General features: G+C 40.6%; 1 protein-coding gene across 2 annotated transcripts in view; it reads right to left on the bottom strand.

Moving 5' to 3' along the window:
* Window positions 1-20,082, bottom strand: part of ANKFY1 (ankyrin repeat and FYVE domain containing 1) — a 69,260-nt gene that overhangs the window by 39,555 nt on the left and 9,623 nt on the right. Inside the window, exons 2-4 of one of the 2 annotated variants that reach the window (XM_061143150.1) lie at window positions 14,916-15,011; window positions 14,205-14,397; window positions 10,041-10,159 (exon numbers count right to left, since the gene is read on the bottom strand). In XM_061143150.1, coding sequence (XP_060999133.1) covers window positions 10,041-10,159; window positions 14,205-14,368 — 283 coding nt within the window. In that variant the 5' untranslated portion in view covers window positions 14,369-14,397; window positions 14,916-15,011. The remainder of the gene's footprint in view (window positions 1-10,040; window positions 10,160-14,204; window positions 14,398-14,915; window positions 15,012-20,082) is intronic. The other variant, XM_061143149.1, reaches the window with a different exon arrangement.

A 20,082-nucleotide genomic window follows, 5' to 3' on the forward strand; every position in this document is an offset into this window, starting at 1 on the left:
CAAGTTTTGCAAGGGGCAGTACATGGGGGAGATGAACCTATTAAAGATGTAAGTCAAGGGATTTCCCTGGTGGTCCAGTGGTTATGAATCTGCCTTGCAATGCAGGGGTTGTAGGTTTGATCCCCGGTTGGGGAACTAAGATCCCACATGCCACTGAGTAACTAAGCCTGAGCGCCATGATTACTGAGCCTTTCACGCCAGAACTAGAGAGTCCAAGTGCTGCAACTAAAACCTGACACAGACAAATAAATGAATATTTAAAAATAAAAAAAAATAAAGATGTAAGTCAAATAAGCTGGAGGAAAATATTTTAAATATATGACAAAAAGTTTACATTCTTTTTTTGGGCATCTGTACCACATCTGTACAGGCAAACCTTTCACTTCACTGCACTTTGCAGGTATTGTGTTTTTTCTCTACAAATTGAAGGGTTATAGCAACCCTGTGTTACAAAATGATGGTTTGAAATTTTTAGCCATTAAGTATTTTTAAATTAAGGTATGTACATTGCTTTTTCTAGACATAACGCTAATAGACACTTAATAGGCTACAATATAGTGTAAACATAACATTCATATGTACTGGGAAAACAAAAAATTCACATGACACACTATTAGGAGTTTTGCTCTTTGTGGCTGTGAACTGGAATTAAACCCACAATCTCTCCGAGGCCTGTCTGTATACCACGACTCGGTTCATTCGCCCTTATCTTGGGAAGGTAACTTATTCCTAACAATGAGGGCATCACAACACCACCACCGTTGAACATCTTCTCTGTGGTGGTTTCTTTACTTTTATTTTAAAATTTGGCTTGGTTTCCTTTAATAACCCTACCCAAATTGTCCAAACCAATAAACCTGTATGATGAATAAACCCAAATATGAATAGATTTTAAAAACAGTTTCTAAAAAATGATATCAACAGAGATGCCCTGGAACCCTCAAAATTTCAAATAAAGATTTGAATAAAAATCTTCAAATAAGATTCAAGTGATCACCAAACTTTCCCACTCCTGCCTTGATTCATCCCTTAATCTCCAAACAATAAACCGAGAAGTGATCCACTCTGAGTCTCATATTAAGCAGTGGGCAGAGAACAATGTACCAGAAGGAGGTTAGGTGCTTCTGTGTCAGTCAGTTCAGTCGCTCAGTCCTGTCTGACTCTGTGACCCCATGAACTGCAGCACGCCAGGCCTTGCTGTCCATCACCAACTCCCAGAGCTTACTCAAACTCATGTCCACTGAGTCAGTGATGCCATCCAACCATCTCATCCTCTGTCGTTCCCTTCTTCTCCTGCCTGCAATCTTCCCTAGCATCAGGGTCTTTTCCAATGAGTCAGTTCTTCCCATCAGGTGGCCAAAGTATTGGAGCTTCAGCTTCAGCATCAGTCCTTCCAATGAATATTCAGGACTGATTTCCTTGAGGATGGACTGGTTGGATCTCCTTGCACTCCAAAGGACTCTCAAGAGTCTTCTCCAACACCATAGTTCAAAAGCATCAGTTCTTCGGTGCTCAGCTTTCTCTATAGTCCAATTCTCATATCGATACATGACTACTGGAAAAACCATAGCCTTGACTAGACGAACCTTTGTTGGCAAAGTAATGTCTCTGCTTTTTAATAAGCTGTCTAGGTTGATCATAGCTTTCCTTCCAAGGAGCAAGTGTCTTTTAATTTCATGGCTGCAGTCACCATCTGCAGTGATGTTGGAGCCCAAAAAAATAAAGTCTGTCACTGTTTTCATTGTTTCCCCATCTATTTACCATGAAATGATGGGACCGGATGCCATGATCCTAGTTTTCTGAATGTTGAGTTTTAAGCCAACTTTTTCACTCTCCTCTTTCACTTTCATCAAGAGGCTCTTTAGTTCTTCACTTTCTGCCATAAGGGTGGTGTCATCTGCATATCTGAGGTGATTGATATTCCTCCTAGCAATCTTGATTCCAGTTTGTGCTTCATCCAGCCCAGCATTTTGTATGATGTACTCTGCATATAAGTTAAATAAGCAGGGTGACAATATGCAGCCTTGACGTACTCCTTTCCCAATCTGGAACCAGTCTGTTGTTCCATGTCCAGTTCTAACTGTTGCTTCTTGATCTGCATGCAGATTTCTCAGGAGGCAGGTCAGATGGTCTGGTATTCCCATCTCTTGAAGAATTTTCCACAGTTTGTTGTGATCCACACAGTCAAAGGCTTTGGCATAGTCAATAAAGCAGAAGTAAATGTTTTTCTGGAACTCTCTTGCTTTTTCGATGATCCAATGGATGTTGGCAATTTAATCTCTGGTTCCTCTGCCTCTTCTAAATTCAGGTTGAACATCTGGAAGTTCACGGTTCACATACTGTTGAAGCCTGGCTTGGAGAATTTTGAGCATTACTTTACTAGCATGTAAGACGAGTGCAAGAGTGAAATTGTGCAGTAGTTTGAACATTCTTTGGCATTGCTTCCTTTGGGATTGGAATGAAAACTGACCTTTTCCAGTCTTGTGGCCACTGCTGAGTTTTCCAAATTTGCCGGCATATTGAGTGCAGCACTTTCACAGCATTATCTTTTAGGATTTGAAATAGCTCAACTGGAATTCCATCACCTCCACTAGCTTTGTTCGTAGTGATGCTTCCTCAGGCCCACCTGACATTGCATTCTAGGATGTCTGGCTCTAGGTGAGTGATCACACCATCGTGGTTATGTGGGTCATGAGGATATTTTTTATATAGTTCTTCTGTGTATTCTTACTACCTCTTCTTAGTATCTTCTGCTTCTGTTAGGTCTATACCATTTCTGTCCTTTATTGTGCCCATCTGTGCTTGTGTGTACCTTTTACCAAATGATGCAGTCTACCTGCTTCCAATCTATTAAGCAAGTGGCCATAAAAGTCAGATGACCCGATAAACCAGAAACTACTTTTAAAAGGAGTAGACTCTGAGAAGTGAAACCAGCTGGCATTCATCCTGCCTGTTGTATCTGTTGCTAGAAGCCATCACCCCTTCACCAGGCCCAGCACACAAGCTGGTAAAAATCCATGACTGTGAGGATGAAATTCATGCCCAACCTTTCGACTTCACTGTGGTCCAAGATGCGTGTAGTCACGCTTTGGAGAACTTGGAATTTTCTATGTGACCTAGTTTTTTTGTTTGTATGTTTGACTGACTTTAAATAAATGTTTTTGCAAAACATTTGCAAAGAATGGGAATAAGCTCATCCTTTTGCAATTAACCAACCATTAAATGAAGCATGCCGAGGAAATTAACTTTGTTACTTAAATCCCCAATCTGTGAAAACTGAGAAAGGGGACTTCTCTGGTGGCACACTGGATAGGAATCCGCATGCCAAAGTAGGGGACCAACCTAGATAGCATATTAAAAAGCAGAGACATTACTTTGCCAACAAAGGTTCGATCCCTGGTTGGGGAACGAAGACCCCATATGCCAAGGAGCAACTAAGCCCACTGCCACCTTTTCATCACAGAACTAAGATCCAAAATAGCAAATAAATATATTAAAACAAAACTGAGAAAGGTGTTTTGAATCTCCTTCTATGACTCTGGTTTGTCCTCAAGTTTCCAACTATTTTTCATCTACCTTACATAAGTTTTTCATTGTAAAATTTCAAAATCATTGTAGACTATACCTTCTGTTGTTGTTGTTCTGTGCCTCAGGATTTGTGGGGTCTTTGTTCTCCAACCAGGGCCCTAGCCGGAAACGCGCCAAGGCCTAACCACTAGACCATCCCCACAGACTGCATCTTTCATCAGTGAAAACATCCTCTTTGTTCAGTTTAAGGATGTACCCTTAAATATAACTTCTTAGAAATAAAAATAAACCCCATATTGTACTTCTAAATAATCCCAGTGTCAAAAAAGAACAAAGGGTCTAGTTCTGTTATGGGAGTGTGACAACCCATACTATTTTAACTGATTACAGCTAAAAACTGTCAACAGAGGGCCAAAAACAACTACTAGAGGATTCTGATCACTTCATGGGGAATAGATGGGGAAACAGTGGCAACAGTGCCAGACTTTACTTTTTTGGGCTCCAAAAGCACTGCAGATGGTGATTACAGCCATGAAATTAAAAGACGCTTACTCCTTGGAAGGAAAGTGATGACCAACCTAGATAGCATATTAAAAAGCAGAGACATTACTTTGCCAACAAAGGTTCGTCTAGTCAAGGCTATGGTTTTTCCAGTGGTCATGTATGGATGTGAGAGTTGGACTGTCAAGAAAGCTGAGCACCGAAGAATTGATGCTCTTGAACTGTGGTGTTGGAGAAGACTCTTGAGAGTCCCTTGGACTGCAAGGAGATCCAACCAGTTCATCCTAAAGGAGATCAGTCCTGGGTGTTCATTGGAAGGACTGGTGCTGAAGCTCCAATACTTTGGCCACCTCATGCGAAGAGTTGACTCACTGGAAAAGACGCTGATGCTGGGAGGGACTGGGGGCAGGAGGAGAAGGGGATGACAGAGGATGAGATGGTTGGATGGCATCACCGACTTGATGCACATCAGTTTAGGTAAACTCTGGGAGTTAGTGATAGACAGGGAGGCCTGGCGTGCTGCGATTCATGGGGTCACAAAGAGTAAGACATGACTGAGCGACTGAACTGAACTGAGAGGATTCCAAAAGGAAACAAAAGCACCTGAATTGTTCTGAGAGGCACCCCTTGAAGAAGCCATTGCACTGTATCAGTTTCTCGAGTATTTTTTTCCTCTTTATGGCTTTGCCCTGAGGGTAGATCTATCCAGGAGGAACACTGCTGTGCTGACCATAAGGATGCCTAAAATTCCAATAAGAACACCATCTTTCTGGTCAGATGAACCAGAAGATGAAGCCTAAAGGACACTGAAGGGTAAGGGGAGAATTCCAGAGAAAAGAGAGTCGGAGAAGGACATTTCCTAGTTCTGTGTACAAAGCCACACAGGCCTCAGCCTTGCCTCTGAGCCATTAATGCATGGAACAGTCCTAGCCCAGCTTCAAAAACCAAAGTGAGGGGGCTTCCCTGGTGGCTCAGTGGTAAAGAATCTGCCTGCCAATGCAGGAGACACAGGTTCAATCCCTGATCCCAGAAGGTCCCACATACCATGGAGCAACTGGCCTGTGCTCTAGAGCCTGGGAGCCACCATTACTGAGCCCACGTGCTGAAACTACGGAAGCCAGTGTGCCCTAGAGCCCGAGCTCTGCAACAAGAGAAGCCACTGCAATGGCTTCTAGAGACTGGAAGACTAGAGACTGGCCCTCTTTCACCACAACTAGAGAAAAGCCCACACAGCAATGAAGACCCAGGACCAGCCAAAAATAAACAAATAAAACTGCATTAAAAAAAAGAAAACTGAAGTGATATTTGAACCACTATCCACAGAAAGTGAAACAGAACCTGTGATTTGCACCTAAGGAGATTCAGCATTTTCCAGAGGATGGCACACAGGACCAGAGTCGACACAACATAATGGCGATGTCCAGGACACAATTTAAAATTATTTGCTATGGAAAAAATCTGGAAAATATGACCATTTTTCAAGGGAAAGGACAACCAAAATATGCCAACTTCAAGATGACCCAGATATGGAACTTATCAAAGAATTGAAAACATTGAATATAACTATGCTCCAGAAGGAAAAGGAAAACACACCTGAAATTTCAAGATAAAAATGCTCAGCATATAAACTGTAAGAAAGATCAAACAGAAATTATAGAAATGAAAAATACAATATATGGAATAAAAACTTACTCAGTGGGCTCAAAAGCAGGCTCAAGTGCAAAAAGTCAGTAAACTTGAAGACAGATCAATAGAATTTGTCCTATCTGAAGAATAGACCAAAAAAAAAAAAAAAGTCAGGAGGAAAAACAACCAAAAAAAAGTCCTCAAACAGACCTGCTGGATAGTAACAAAGGGTCTGGTATATGTGTGACTGGAGTCTTGGAAGGAAAGAAGAGACCAAGGAAGAAAAGTATTTAAGAAATGACAGTCAACAGCTTTCTGAATATGGTGACAGACCTAAATCTTTATAGATTCAATATTAGAGCACCTCAAACCTCTAGAAAAACAAACCACACCACAGTAAACAACCATGCGTGAGTATGTGGTGAAACTGGAACCCTAGTACACTGTTGGGGAACATGCAAAATGGTGCAGACCCTATGGAAAACAGCTTCTCAAAAATTTTAAAATAGAAATTCTATGTGACCCAGCAATTCCACTTCTGGTATACTCAAAAGAACTGAAAGCAGGATCCTGAAGAGAGATCTGTACACCAGTATTCACTGCAAACATTATTTATACTAGCCACTAGATGGAAGCATATATGGTTAACCAATAAGATGGGAATAAACAGTAGTTACCTCAAAGTGTTATCCTAAAGATAAAAGAGTTAATACCTGTAAACTACCACCACATGGTAACTGCTATAGAAAAATTTGCTATGATTATTATCGAAACAGACTATTTTAAACTAACACACAAGACAAATTTAGCATAACCAGAGATTAGAGGGAAAAACACAAAAGCCATGTTAGGATGGAGTAAGGGGACATGACCACAGATGAAACAGACCTCTTGAAGCTCTAAGATAATCTCGGCGGCGGGGGGGGGTCTCAGCTGTTAGCAGGAGGCCACCCGGCCATCTGAGTGTCCTCATGACACAGCAGCTAACCTCTCCCAAAGTGAGCAATCCAGAAGGCAGGGCAAGGAAGAAGCCACAATGCCTTCTAAGATGCATCTCTGAAGGAACATGTTATTATCTACAAGCTCAGTCAGCCTCTACCTAACAGGAGGGGAGTCAGGATCCACCAGGGAAGGGAGGAGTATCAGATAATTTATGGACACATCTTAAACTACCATGGATATCAACAAAATATTCAAACCAAACAACCTAGAACCAGTAGTTCTCACACTATCTAACAGATATTGCTGAATTTCTCTTGAAAATGTAAACTACCACTGTCCTGTGAGTTTGCCTGAGCACCTTAGTGTGCCTGAGCACAGAGTCTGGGACCCTACACTCCTTTCACAACACAGTGCAACCTCCCAGGTCTGTGTTTAGTGCAGTTTTCCTGACTGGACTGAAAAGGAGGGAGGATGCTTTCTGTTTTTGGAATGGCTTGACAGGACCCAGAACACATTCCAGGAAAGCTGAATGACTCACCATAAACACTCATGCCAGGGAACCATAAGATCTTTGCTGGAGGAGGCATGCAAGAAACTCTAGCTTCACAACAGCCATTCTATGGCACTGGAACTGGTTAGTGTCAGCCGCTAAGGCTGAAGTGACGGAGAGAGGCTATAAACAGACCACTGAGCCTGAAGCAGACTGCTTTACTTCCTAAAGAAGTAAATATCGTGCATCAAGATCTGTTGAACTGTGACGTGCTAATGGTTATATCCTTTGTATCTTTATATATAAAATAATCAAGAAATACAAGGCAAGTTCATACCTTTTAAATCTTTATATTCTGAAACAATGTCAGACCCACAAAACAGGTGAAGAGTTCCCATATACCCTCCACTGATCCTCCCCTATCAGATCTTGCATAACCAGGGCACAATGATTACAACCAGGTGGTTAGGACCAATACAATACTATTAACTAATTACAGACCTTTACAAACTTTGCCAATTATCCCAATAATGTCCTTTTATGGTTCAGAATCCAACTGAGGGTTCCATCTTGAATTTTATTATCATATCTCCTAAATCTCCTCCAATCTGTAACAATTCCCAAGTCTTATCTTGACTTTCATGTTGCCAGTAATTCTGTGGAACGTTCCTCAACGTGGGTTAATCTGATGCTTTCTCCCAATTAGATTGAGGTCATGCATTTATGGCAAGGATCTTACAGAAGTGACTGTGACTTTGTCACTGGGTCAGATCAAGCACACATTTTACTTTTTTGAACAAGGTATGATTTAAGAAAATTTTCATTACGTCCAAATACCTTTTAAATACTTGGTATATAATGCCTATTGTATATTCCTCAACATGGGCTAAAATTCTTAAAACAATTAACAGAATTAAAGTTGTGCTAGAAAAAAAATAAAACAAATTTGTGCTAGGACTTCCTTGGTAGTCCAGTGGCTAAGACTCTGTGCTCCCAATGCAAGGGGCACTGTTTGAATCCCTGGTCAGGGAACTAGATCCCACTTGCCTCAACTATAGATCCTGTATGCCACAACTAAGACTGGTGCAATAAGGGAAACAAATTAATTTAAAAAATTAAGTTGTGCTTACTTTGAATTTTAAGAAATATCAATTACAAAAGAATTTCAAATAAGAATGTGAGGCTTAGGATGTCAATCTAAGAATGTAAGTACTATGCAAACAGGAATTTATTCACTGCTATATCCCTAGTGCCTTGCAAAGTGCCTGCCCCTCAGCAGTTGTGATATTAATGGAATAATTTTGAAGAAACAGACCACCAGTAGATCCATAAGATGATTTTGCCAAACCCACAAGTGGGGAGAAGGTTCAACCATTTAAAACACAGCTTTTACCCTATTTATACACTTGTTTACAAGAGCCTATTACCAACCCCCCTCAGCTGCAGGCAGCCATGGGCAGTAGTGCTTCCAGGTGTCATGTGACACACAGGCTTTTTAGGTAGTTTCAGCTGCTGTGAGCCCAGATTTAGACAATCACACCCATGCCCATCCAGGCAACTCAGCAGCACACTGGGCAAGACACACAAACCTGAACAGGTCCACAGACGCCACCATCTCCTTGCAACCCTTCAAGTGAAGTGAAAGTCACTCAGCCGTGTCCAGCTCTTTGCGACCCCACGGATTACAGTCCATGGAATTCTCCAGGCCAGAATACTGGAGTGGGTAGCCTTTCCCTTCTCCAGGGGATCTTCCCAACCCAGGGATTGAACCCAGGTCTCCTGCATTGCAGGCGGATTCTCTACCAGCTGAGCCACTGGGGAAGCCCAAGAATACTGGAGTGGGTAGCCTATCCCTTCTCCAGGGGATCTTCCTGACTCAGGAATCGAACCGGGGTCTCCTTCACTGCAGGCGTATTCTTTACCAACTGAGCTATCAGGGAAGCCCTGAAACCCTTCAAAGATAAACTTTATAAAGGAAAGTAAAGACGCCGTAAGTTCTACCACAGGTATCTTAGTAGGTGCCTGATTTACCAAAGCCACCAAAAATTTTGGCTCTGCAGCTGCTCACTCCTCAAAGCAAACCTTACAGCAGGGATCAAACCACAGCGATGAATTTTTTGAACAAAGACATAATTCAGCAGACTTTTCACACAGCCAATCACTTCTGCAAGTAACTCATATCTCAATGTGTGGGTATGCTCCTTACCATATGGAATCAGTCTTGATTATTATTTTTTTTAGTATGAAAGTATAACACATTTACAGGAGACTTGTAATTCTCTTGATTATTAACAGCACAATTAAATTTAAAATTTGCTCTTTTGTAGAAGCAGTTAGGCAAATACTAAGTGAAAATGCAATTTTGAAATGAACTTTTGAAAATGATCTTTTTAAGTTTACTTAACTACCATATTTACCCAAATTCTACAAAATATATGTGCCACAAAAACAGTAACATTAAACAGTTCAATGCACTTAAATCCTAAAGACAGCTGGTCATCCTTTGATTTTAAAGAAAGAATATTCTTAATTTTTTCAGTAACTGTTACTTCTGAATTCAGTTCTTACAGACCAGGAAAAATATTTTGGCAGCTAGGGTTAAATTTTAACCAGCTGAACAGCAGCAGGACTTTCTCTTAGAGGAAATAATTTTTTTTCCTACATATGCTCTCATGTTTATAACATACCAGTATACGAAAAGTTATACGGAGAGATATTTTATAAAATATAAGAATATTGTAGTTCCTCAAATATTTATGATTTTTTACCCAGATATTAAACAGAAGTGTCCACAAAGTACTACCTAATGACTATTTAACTAGTTTATGGTCACCACCAATTCATAAGAAGTATTCTACTTCCACTAAGCCACAAATATTTCAAAGTGACACACCATAACCTGCCAAGTGCTCATGTGCACTTGTTTTGAGTCCCCAGCCGGTCAGAGGCTCACCTGACAGGTCCAACTCCTCGGTGGAAGACAAACTGGCCAGACTCCAGCTGTCACTGCGGGCCGCCAGGACAAACTTGTGAGCGTTGATGTGCCTGCTCCCAACCTTTATCTTCAAGTCACTGATGAAGAAAAACACCCACAGGTACAAAAAGAAAAAAATGTCATTATAACTAGGTATAGCTGGAATTCACAGCTAATCAGCATGTGAGTACTGACTGACCAACATAAATATGTGAAAGGAAAAAAAAAAATTCACAGCAAAAGTATATCTCTATGCTAACACTGACAGGTCATATTTATAATGCATTGCTAGACATGTTTCCTATTTCTAACTTCTAGCTTGTAGTTCATATGGGATGCTCTGCTTTCAGAGACACTCCCTAATGTCACCCCCATGATGGTGCAGCTTACAAGTTACAAAGGATAACTAATATTCATATAAAGAGTAGAAGAGATTTTATGTAGAAAAAAATCAAAATAAATCATCAGGGAGAAATAGACTGAAAGACTAAAGACTGTGATAAGAGCTCTCAGCCTACCGTGCTATGATGCTCCACACCGTATTAACGCTTAAGCAAGGTTAATCCAAAAACTATAAATAAATTAGCTTTGATAAAACAATCAAGAATATGAAATATGAAACCCAATATCTGGACTCCTGTTCTCATCAGAAACACTCAGACCTAATATTGGCCATTTTTTAACTCAACCATGTATAAAGAAAAGGGGTGACGTACCTTTTCTTCAAACCTGCTTCCACATATATGACATACCATTATGTGAAAAGAGCTTTCCAAATAGTTATTCATACTTAACTCTGAAATGTCAGATGCCAAGGTAGGAGAGCACTGGGGCAGTTAAACACCTAAGGATGACCCACTAGGCTGACAGAAGCATGTGCCATATGGCTAGTTGGCAGCAATGCACAGTCACCCATCGTCATCCCCTTGCTTGTATGTGTAAGGCTTTCTACTTGCACATTTCCCTTGAAAATAACTTGTTAGGTTGGAAAGCCTTTAGAAACTAAATACATAAAAACTATTACATGAGAAAAGGAAGAAGAAAAAAAATTTTACACGAATTAACTCATGTGCTTAAAAGGAGACACAAACAAGAATATGGTTTCTATATGATGCTTGATGAAGACACATTTCGCCCCACAAAAGCAATGTCTAGAACGTACATTATAATTATGTGAGCATATCAACAATTCTAGCTCTATTAAAGAACTAACCAAGTTGCAACTAATTATCTTAGATCAAAAGAATAGGGTATTTATTAATAGTTAACATAGAACACTATTCATAAAGAACAGAATTGACATTCTATTTAAAGCAGAACATAAAACTGTCTCATATCATATCCTGTGATATGGTTAAAAAAATATAATGAAAACAAAGCACAAACAACTTTTAAACTCTGAATGTATTTACAAAGTATTACATTCTAAGAATGTAAATGACCAGTCACTGCTTACTATTTCTACCACGTATCTTGAGTTTAGCCACAAATTTATAAAAATGAATGTGTCTATAAAATTCCTACTATTATTCATGAATGTCAATCCAAAGCTTTTTCTCTTTTGTAGTCTAATATCCCAAAGAGATGGAGAAGGAAATGGCAACCCACTCCAGTACTGCTGCCTGGGAAATTCCATGGTCAAAGAGGAGACTGGTGGGCTACAGTCCAGGGGGTCACAAGAGTCAGACACTAAACAAGAATCCCAAAGAGAAATAAATATAAGAATTTCACTAATAATCTCCAATAGTAATAATTTTTAAAAATATAATTCAAAAATGGAAACTTGGGACAGGTCAAGTCTTTGAAGACTCTATGCAGAAATAATTGGGAGGCTAGCAATCTTTAAAAATTTTTCATTCTAGTCTTTTAAAGGCACTTCCTTTTAAAATATGGACACAAGGATGTTGTCACTGGAGAGGAAGCATAAAGAACGAGCTTCTTGCTAGAGTGTCTTAGTCAAACACTTAAAAAGGAAAAATTATGTTTGGTTGTAAATAACTACAAAGTGACTAACACTTTCACTTTCAACCAACATTTTTTAGTATCTTATGAGACAAAAGCCTTCTCCTGAACTTTAGCTAAAGAAAGTGAAAGTGAAGCCACTCAGTCATGTCCAACTCTTTGTGACCCCATAGACTGTAGCCTACCAGACTCCTCTGTCCATGTGATTTTCCAGGCAAGAGTACTGGAGTGGGTTGCCATTTCCTTCTCTAAGGGATCTTCCCGACCCAGGGATTGAACCCCAATCTCCTGCGTTTCAGGCAGGCACTTTACCCTGTGAGCCACCAGGGCTCCTAAACTTTGGCTAAGAAGTGCACCAATTTCTTCCACATTGCTCAATTTAAAAATTTTAACACTAAAAAGAAAAAAAAAAAAATTTAACACTAACTCTACAGTTACTCTACTAAAATGCACATAAAAACACTAAATTCTTCAAGAAAACACATGTTTATGGGACAAAAGTTTTTTTTTTTTTCCCCTCCCTTATCTTGGTAGAAGAGAATCTGCTTTAGAAATTGATATCCCACTTTCAGTTATTCCATTTCAAAAGCTAAGTCCTCTTTAAAGTCTCCATTCCCCATCTGATCACTGGTTGTAGATAACAAAGGTATTTAGCCTTCTTTTGATAAAAGGACAGGTTTTAGAAGCGGAAGAGAGGCCCACCAGAACCCTGGGACCATACCACAGCTGACCAGGTAAAAAGTTGCCCGAAGAGGAAACTGCCCAGTCTCATTCCCACTGTGTCTTAGAAGGACTACAGTGTAAGAATGCAGTCAACTGTTATGTAATAGGGAAAGTAAATGGTGGGAATTCTAACGGGAAAGAGCCCTGGACAGTGAGAGAGCTGTGTCGGCTTCCTGGAGCCAACGAGAACAAAGTTTTCACTTATCCATGGGAAAGAGAGGAGGAGGAAAAAAAGAGCAAGACAGTGACCTATATTTTACAAGTAGCTGCTGTCCTTTACTCTGAGTGTGTAACTCCCATTTTTTGGTATTCTTCTTTTCTTTTAGAAATGATTAAGATGGTAGATGGCAGTTCTGGATTTTGATCTATTTTAAATGTCTTAATTTATTTCCAAATTTTACTAAATCATCTATTCCAATCTTGCCTCCCTAGTAGGCACATCCTTCCAGACACATTCATGTCCATGTTTCTCTTCCACAACTGCAGCCATCATCCCAGTTCAGTCCTTCATCACTTCTGGACTGATTCTGCTCTTGTTCTCTTTAAATTTCGCCTACATGATGTTACCAGGCTAATCTGCCTGAAACACCACTTTATGACAATCCCGTAAACTTAAAAACCCTGTTTCACACTTCCTGAAGGATCAAGTCCAGTTTCCTCACCTTGGCATCCCAATGCAACCCACCCTACCCTTCCCACCACTCCAGTGCTCCTCTGCATGGATATGTACCCTAAAATGGCCCCCTCCTCTAAATCCTCCACACGTTCCCATCTGTGAATCTGTTCTCAGCCACTCCCACTACTAGTGATATTACTGTTTTTATTTAATCCTACTCAGCCTTCAACATTTACTACAAAACTCACTTAATAACAGTAGCTTAAAAACTGAGCACTTACCATATGCCAGGCACTGTTTTTCTAAGTGCTCAAACAGTATTTATTAATTTAATCTACACAATAACCCTAGCTCAGTTCAGTCGCTCAGTCGTGTCCAATTCTGTGTGACCCCATGGACCGCAGCACGCCAGGCCTCCCCGACCATCACCAACTCCTGGAGTTTACTCGTGTCCTTTGAGTCGGTGATGCCATCCAACCATCTCATCTCAATAACCCTGAGGTAAATAGTATTCTTATCCCCATTTTACAGATTAGGAGCCTGAGGCACATCATACAGTTCCAGGTCACATAGCCAGTAAGTGACCAGCTGAACTGTGTGACCCCAAAGTCCACCCTCAACCATCATGCTACACTAACCAGTAGCTCCAAGAGGCCTTCTTTGACCAGCCCAAGAGAAGGTGACTTCTCCTCCCCCAAATCCCTGGACTTGCAAGCTAATTCCTATCGGTACCAGGGATGCAATCATCAGGACACCCATACTCTGTGCTGGAGATAAGCAGAAAACAAGAGAGAAAGCCAAAGGGCTTGCTTCCCCAAACTGGCCCCACGCCAGAAGCTCACCTATACTGCTCCTGCTCGTAGAGGTCGGCCACGATCGTCAGCAGGCGGCTGATGAAGGACTCATTGCTGCTTTCTTTCTTTGCTTGTGCAGCTAAAAGAGTGCATCTCTTCTCTGTCTCTGCCAATTTCCTCTGCAGCTTGACATACTCTTGTCGGAGAAGCATCAGGTGCTTCTCCAACTTGGCCACCTCCTCTGCAAGGGAGACAAAGAATCAAGTTTACCACGGTAGGTGTAAACAGACAGCACTCACTCATCCCTCATCCCACAGCTAGGGTGGGACGACCAAAATGACCACAGCTGACGCTCGAACAACGGGTTTGAACTCCGTGGGGTTACGTACACACGGATATTTTTCAGTAGTGAATACTATACAGCAGCGGCCCCCAAGCAACTCCATGAGGTGGAGCTGATGTAATAATAATAAAGTGCACAATAAATGTAATGCGTTTGAATCATCTGAAAACCCTCCTCCATCCCTCAGTCCATGGAGAAGCTGTTTTCCGTGAAACTGGTCCCTGGTGCCAAAAAGGCTGGGGACGGCTGCGACACCATCTGCAGTTGGTTGAATCCAAGGATCTGGAAGAATCAAGGTCATGGAGGGCTCTAAGTTACATGCGAATTTTCCACTCTGCCGGAAGGTAAGGCATTCCTAGCCACTGATGTTGTTCAAGGGTCAACTGCAGTCACATGATGTTCCTACTATTTCTTACTGATACTCCTACAAGACCGAGAATGGTGTTGTTTCAGAGTGCCATCACAGTGCAGGGATTTCTTCTCAATTTCCCTGAAGATCAGTTTTCAAACCGCTAGTAGCAAAAAAAAAAAAAAAAACGCTAGTAGCAGTAAGTAACTTCTACATGTCACATGCTGTTCTACAAGTTTTCTGTGAATTCTCACTATGACCCAAAGGGGCAGGTACTATTATGACTAGCCACTTTACAGAGGAGGGCACTGGGGTACAGAGAAGCTAAGAATTTTCCCAAGGTCACGAAGTTGGTGAGACATGTGGGGCTGGGACAACAGCCCAGGCATTCAGTGGTCTATCAGCCACTATTCCACACTACCTGACACCTACCCTCCCTCAGGAAGGCTCAGGGCAGTCAATAACCGTTCAGATGGAAGCAGGTCATATCCCACAGGTGTGCTGGGGCAGATTCTAAAGCTTGAAAACCACTGTTTTTGACTCATTCAACATTTACTGAGTATCTGTGAGGGGCCTGATAGTACAGTACTTAAGCAAAATCAGACATATTTTTCCTCAGAGCTTTTCGTTACTTGGGAAAGTAAACATTTACAATTATAACAACTGCAACAAGTAAATGAAAAACTACAACTCAGATCAGTACTATAGAAAGAACAGAGCTCTAAGAACCTATAATAAAGAAATTTTTTTAAAAAGGAAATTTGACTTAGGACAGTATCGAAGGCTTCTCTGAGGAAGCAAAGTCCAGAAACTTCTCTCTTACCTGCAGTCTTGGTGGGGATTTGGGCAACCATGCATAAATCGTATCTGTGGAACCACAGTGCTGCTGCGGTCATCCCCTGGGCCACAGACCATTCATTTGTCTACTCCCCACCACAGAAACTCCCAACCTGGACACAGCCCTCAGGGCCCTCTCCTACCTTCTCAGACAACGTCTTGAGAAAACTGAGCAACTGCCAACAACCCCCACTGTACCAAAAGCTACTCCCATCTACCCCCTGTCCTCTGAGACTGCAGCTCCCTCCTACGCTAGCTTACGCACTCCACTCTGCTCCAAACCCTTCAGTCTCCCCAGGCCCTTTGCTTTATCGTCAACCACCCCAGCTCCAGCAACTTCAACCTCTTTCAGCTGTAACCCTCTCATCAGCACACACACCGGCCTAGGTCTCTTATCAACAGTAACACAAAACTCTCTTCCACACATCTACCCAGCTCTGCCCTTCCATCTCTAGCTACCACACACATTTCCTCATACTGTCACCCTGCCATTCCCTCCCTCTGTCCCTACTACCCCCTTGAAGCCCCTCTCATTGATGACCTACTAACTGCCAAATCTAAGACACTTGCCAGTGGTTCTCCTCTCAGAACTCTACAAGACAGCACAGGACACTGCTGTTCATCCTGCTTTTTTCTTCTTTCAACAACCACTGTGCCACCTTCTCTCAAATTCTGGGGCTCTGTTAATTTCACATGCTTCTCTGCACATCCCTCCAAACCCTCCACCACTGATACTCCCCAGGAGGTCTACCTTTGGCCTTCTCAACTATGCCATCTTCCAAGGCAGCTATATCAGATCCCTGGTCTGTGGTTAAAACCAAAATCTAGCGCCAGTGATCCGTAGACCCTTCTCTCTATGCAGATCTCTCTTCTTAGCTTCAAGCAAATTGCTCCTCTTTGTACGGTCCCTGTATTAATAAATGACACACCATCTATCCCAGTTACCTGCAGAAGAAATGTGGGAGTCATCTTGGATGTCTCCCACTCACTTGTATGGCTCCAACCCTACGCCAGCTCAAAAAGAGATGTTTCCATTTAAAAAACAGGAATAAGTGGTACATGACAGTGAAGTTATTATGCAACTATTAATGTTTTCAAAGAAATATGTAATACTAAATATGCACATTCAAATTATAGGTAACAGAAGAAATGAGGCTGTGAAACTAAATATATTTTATAATTTCAATTTTATTATAAACATTCAAATATATGAGGAACAGAATGACAAATACCACAAAATATCAGATTTGTTTTCTTTGCACTTTCTTGCACATTTCATGCATTCTATAACAAATGTGTTCTGCTTTCATAGTCATGAAAAAGTATTTAAAGAGAAACTTGTTTAAATACTTAAATACTAATAGTCTTATCTTCATACATACTGGAGGGAACTTTTTTCCCCTTATGTAGAAGATCCACATTAAATATTGCTTGGAGTCAAAAAACTAGATATTAATTATCTCAGGTGTAAATCAGCATTCCTGGGCAAATAAAGTAGAAGGCACGTGCAAGATGAAAACTTGCTTACAGCTGCTGATCACTGTGCTCATGAGTTATGTATCAAATGAGAATTCCTACCGCTAATTTTTTTTCAAAATACTGCAATTTATTTAGCCTACTAATATTTAAGCCAAATATTGCTTAAAAAAAAAAAAACCCACTTGCTAAAAGAAAACAGTACTTACAATGATCCTATTGAAATATTTTTCAGATCTTAGCATTTATAACCACAAAATTCCTTTGGCAGGACTCATATCTACACTTCTATTCTGGTGTGACAAATTTACAGGTCACTGGTTTTGAAGAGTTCTTTATAGTCACTCGGACTAAAGAACCAAGAAATTGCAATTATTTACCCAAAACAGAATGCACAAAGCAGTAAGTTCACGTGATTTTACAAAATGTATACTTATTTTTCCTACAGAGAAAGATATGAAGTTGATGGCCTCTTTAAAGAAAAACTGGCACTGATTTTCTAGATGTGGTAACAAAAAATGTAAAAGGACATATGAATTAGGAGTAACATCAAATTTTGTCCAAAAGTTGCTGTCACTCGGAGCAAAATGAATCTATGGGGTCGTGATAATGCTTCTCTTGGGAGGAACGGCAGGAGAGTGGTAACTGGGAGAGCACAGGAGGGGTGCCCTCTGGGTGTTAAGATTTATTTTTTTGTTGTTAACTCAGTGGTGGTTACATTCTAAATACGCACATTCAAATTATAAATAATTAATAGTTTTATTTTAGTAATTCATTGGGCCCATGCTCTGCCCTTCTTTGCATGTATCTTACGCATCAATTAAGTTTTAAAAAACTGATATATACACTTGTAGTAGCTTCTGGAGTTTCAAGTGATGGGAATATAAATCCATTTAGTAACTAGGTATGGGGACCATGGGCAGTTCACCTCTCTGAGCTTCAGTTTCTTTATATGTAAAATAAGAGGGGGGATCTTCTACTCGGTGCTGCTGTGAAAATTAAATAAAATTACTATAACTGGCACATGCATGCAAAACTGTCAGCATTTCCTCCACACCCCTTTTATATGCTTTCCACAATTACATAATTATTGGTTAAATAATTTAAACTATTGTAACTATTTACACAACATTTTTTTGAATCATGAAAAACAGAATGAGTTTCAAATTTTTACTGACCAAGGAATTAAGACTGATCAATTAAAATCACAGCAAATCAATAGGACATTATCAGAAAGACAAGGTGATGAACAAAAGGAAAAACAGAAATGGAAAAACACTGCTGAATAATGAAAGAACTATCAAGGCTTTAAATACTTCATCACCTCATATAACAAGTCTGCACTGACAATTCCCAAACCAAAGAGTAAAGCCTAACATCCTTTTAAAAATCGTCATTAGGAAAAAAAAAATCGTCATTAGGGAATTCCCTTGTGGTCCTGTGGCTAGGAATCGGTGCTTTCACTGCCATGGCCTGGGTTCAATCCCTGGCCAGGGAACCAAGATCCTGCAAGCCGTACAACAAAGCCAAGACAAAAACACCCTTCATTATAAAGTTAGTTAGGCTGCATGTTAAAAAAAAAAGCTCTCCAAGAGGCAACTCCTAACCTACCACAGGAAAAAGTCAGTCAATGTCTATCATTGATCCGTCTAGAAATGGCAGTATTATCACTTAGAGGTCAACAGAGAAGAGGGGAAAGTAGTCTGGGAAGTGGGTTCTGAGGGGTGGCAAAATTTTATTTTTTAAGTCTTGCAATATTATTTGAGTTTTAAATCGATGTGCACTTACAAAGCAAATATATTTTATACAAATTTTAAAGATTATCGAAAACAATTACAAGTATGAGGGAAAATAAATAATTTTCTAATACCCAAGGGTAAGGGTTTTTACACATCACAAAACTTTAGGAAAGGAAGGAACCTAAAGATCATTTCTTCTGGCTCAATTCCCAGACAATGAGCTGAGGAGCACAGAGGGGACAGGCCCATGACCCCTACCCACTTCTTGCCTTAGACTGCTCCATGAGAAGATTACTCCCAGACGGCTGCGTAAGAATCACTTAGGCAATCTGAACTAAAGAGAAAGCACCCAAATTCAGCAGATCTGGAGCGGGATCACTGGAAATGTACAGTGCTTTTCAGATGACCCCAGGTATGGGAATAACTGGCTTGGAGAAAAAGCTCAGCCCCCAAGTCACACACAGTTAGACTGCTCTGGGAATACTACTGTTTAGATAGAAGATCAACAGAACTGTAATTTTTTTGTTCATTCATCAGCTTATCCAGAGATTTGCAACTCTTAAGAAGGCAACTGTATAACCTAGCAGTTCATTGAAAATTTATAAAGTGCCAGTGTGAAAGTAAAGAAAACCACCTTGGCACATGTTTTTCACAAAATTGCTGGGTAATGGAGAAGACAAGCAATTAAAAAAGACAAGCTGAAAACCTGAAAGCACTCTGACAAGGGATACAAATACAGCACAGAGCAAGACCACCTGGCCTTAAGGCAGTGCAAGGAAAGACATCTCAGACAAGTGGCGTTTCACTCCAAAAGATTTAAGTAAAGCCTCTAAGTGTTTGCAGCATACTAGGTCCAGAAAATATAAGGGAAAGGCTTCAGTGATTTACATTCTTGGTCAGATTTTCCTTTTAAATTAGTATCAGTCAACAGGTTTGTGGGCTGGGCACAACACTAGGCACCAGGAGAAAAACAAATCATTAAAAAGCAAGACCTACCCTTGCCCTCCATATAAGTCACCAGCAAGAAGGCCTGCAAGTCACCTGCCTCTGCCTAAGTCAATTTAATGGGTAACAAGAGGACACCTTATCTTGCTAGTTCAAACAGGTGGCTATAGTCACATCTTACTTGCCCAAGGGACAGCTGCTAAGTTTTCGCAGGGGTTGCCTGTGGCTATGTATTGC

This window comes from Dama dama, chromosome 5 (assembly GCF_033118175.1).
Source record: "Dama dama isolate Ldn47 chromosome 5, ASM3311817v1, whole genome shotgun sequence".
In the NCBI taxonomy this organism is placed as follows: Eukaryota; Metazoa; Chordata; class Mammalia; order Artiodactyla; family Cervidae; genus Dama; species Dama dama.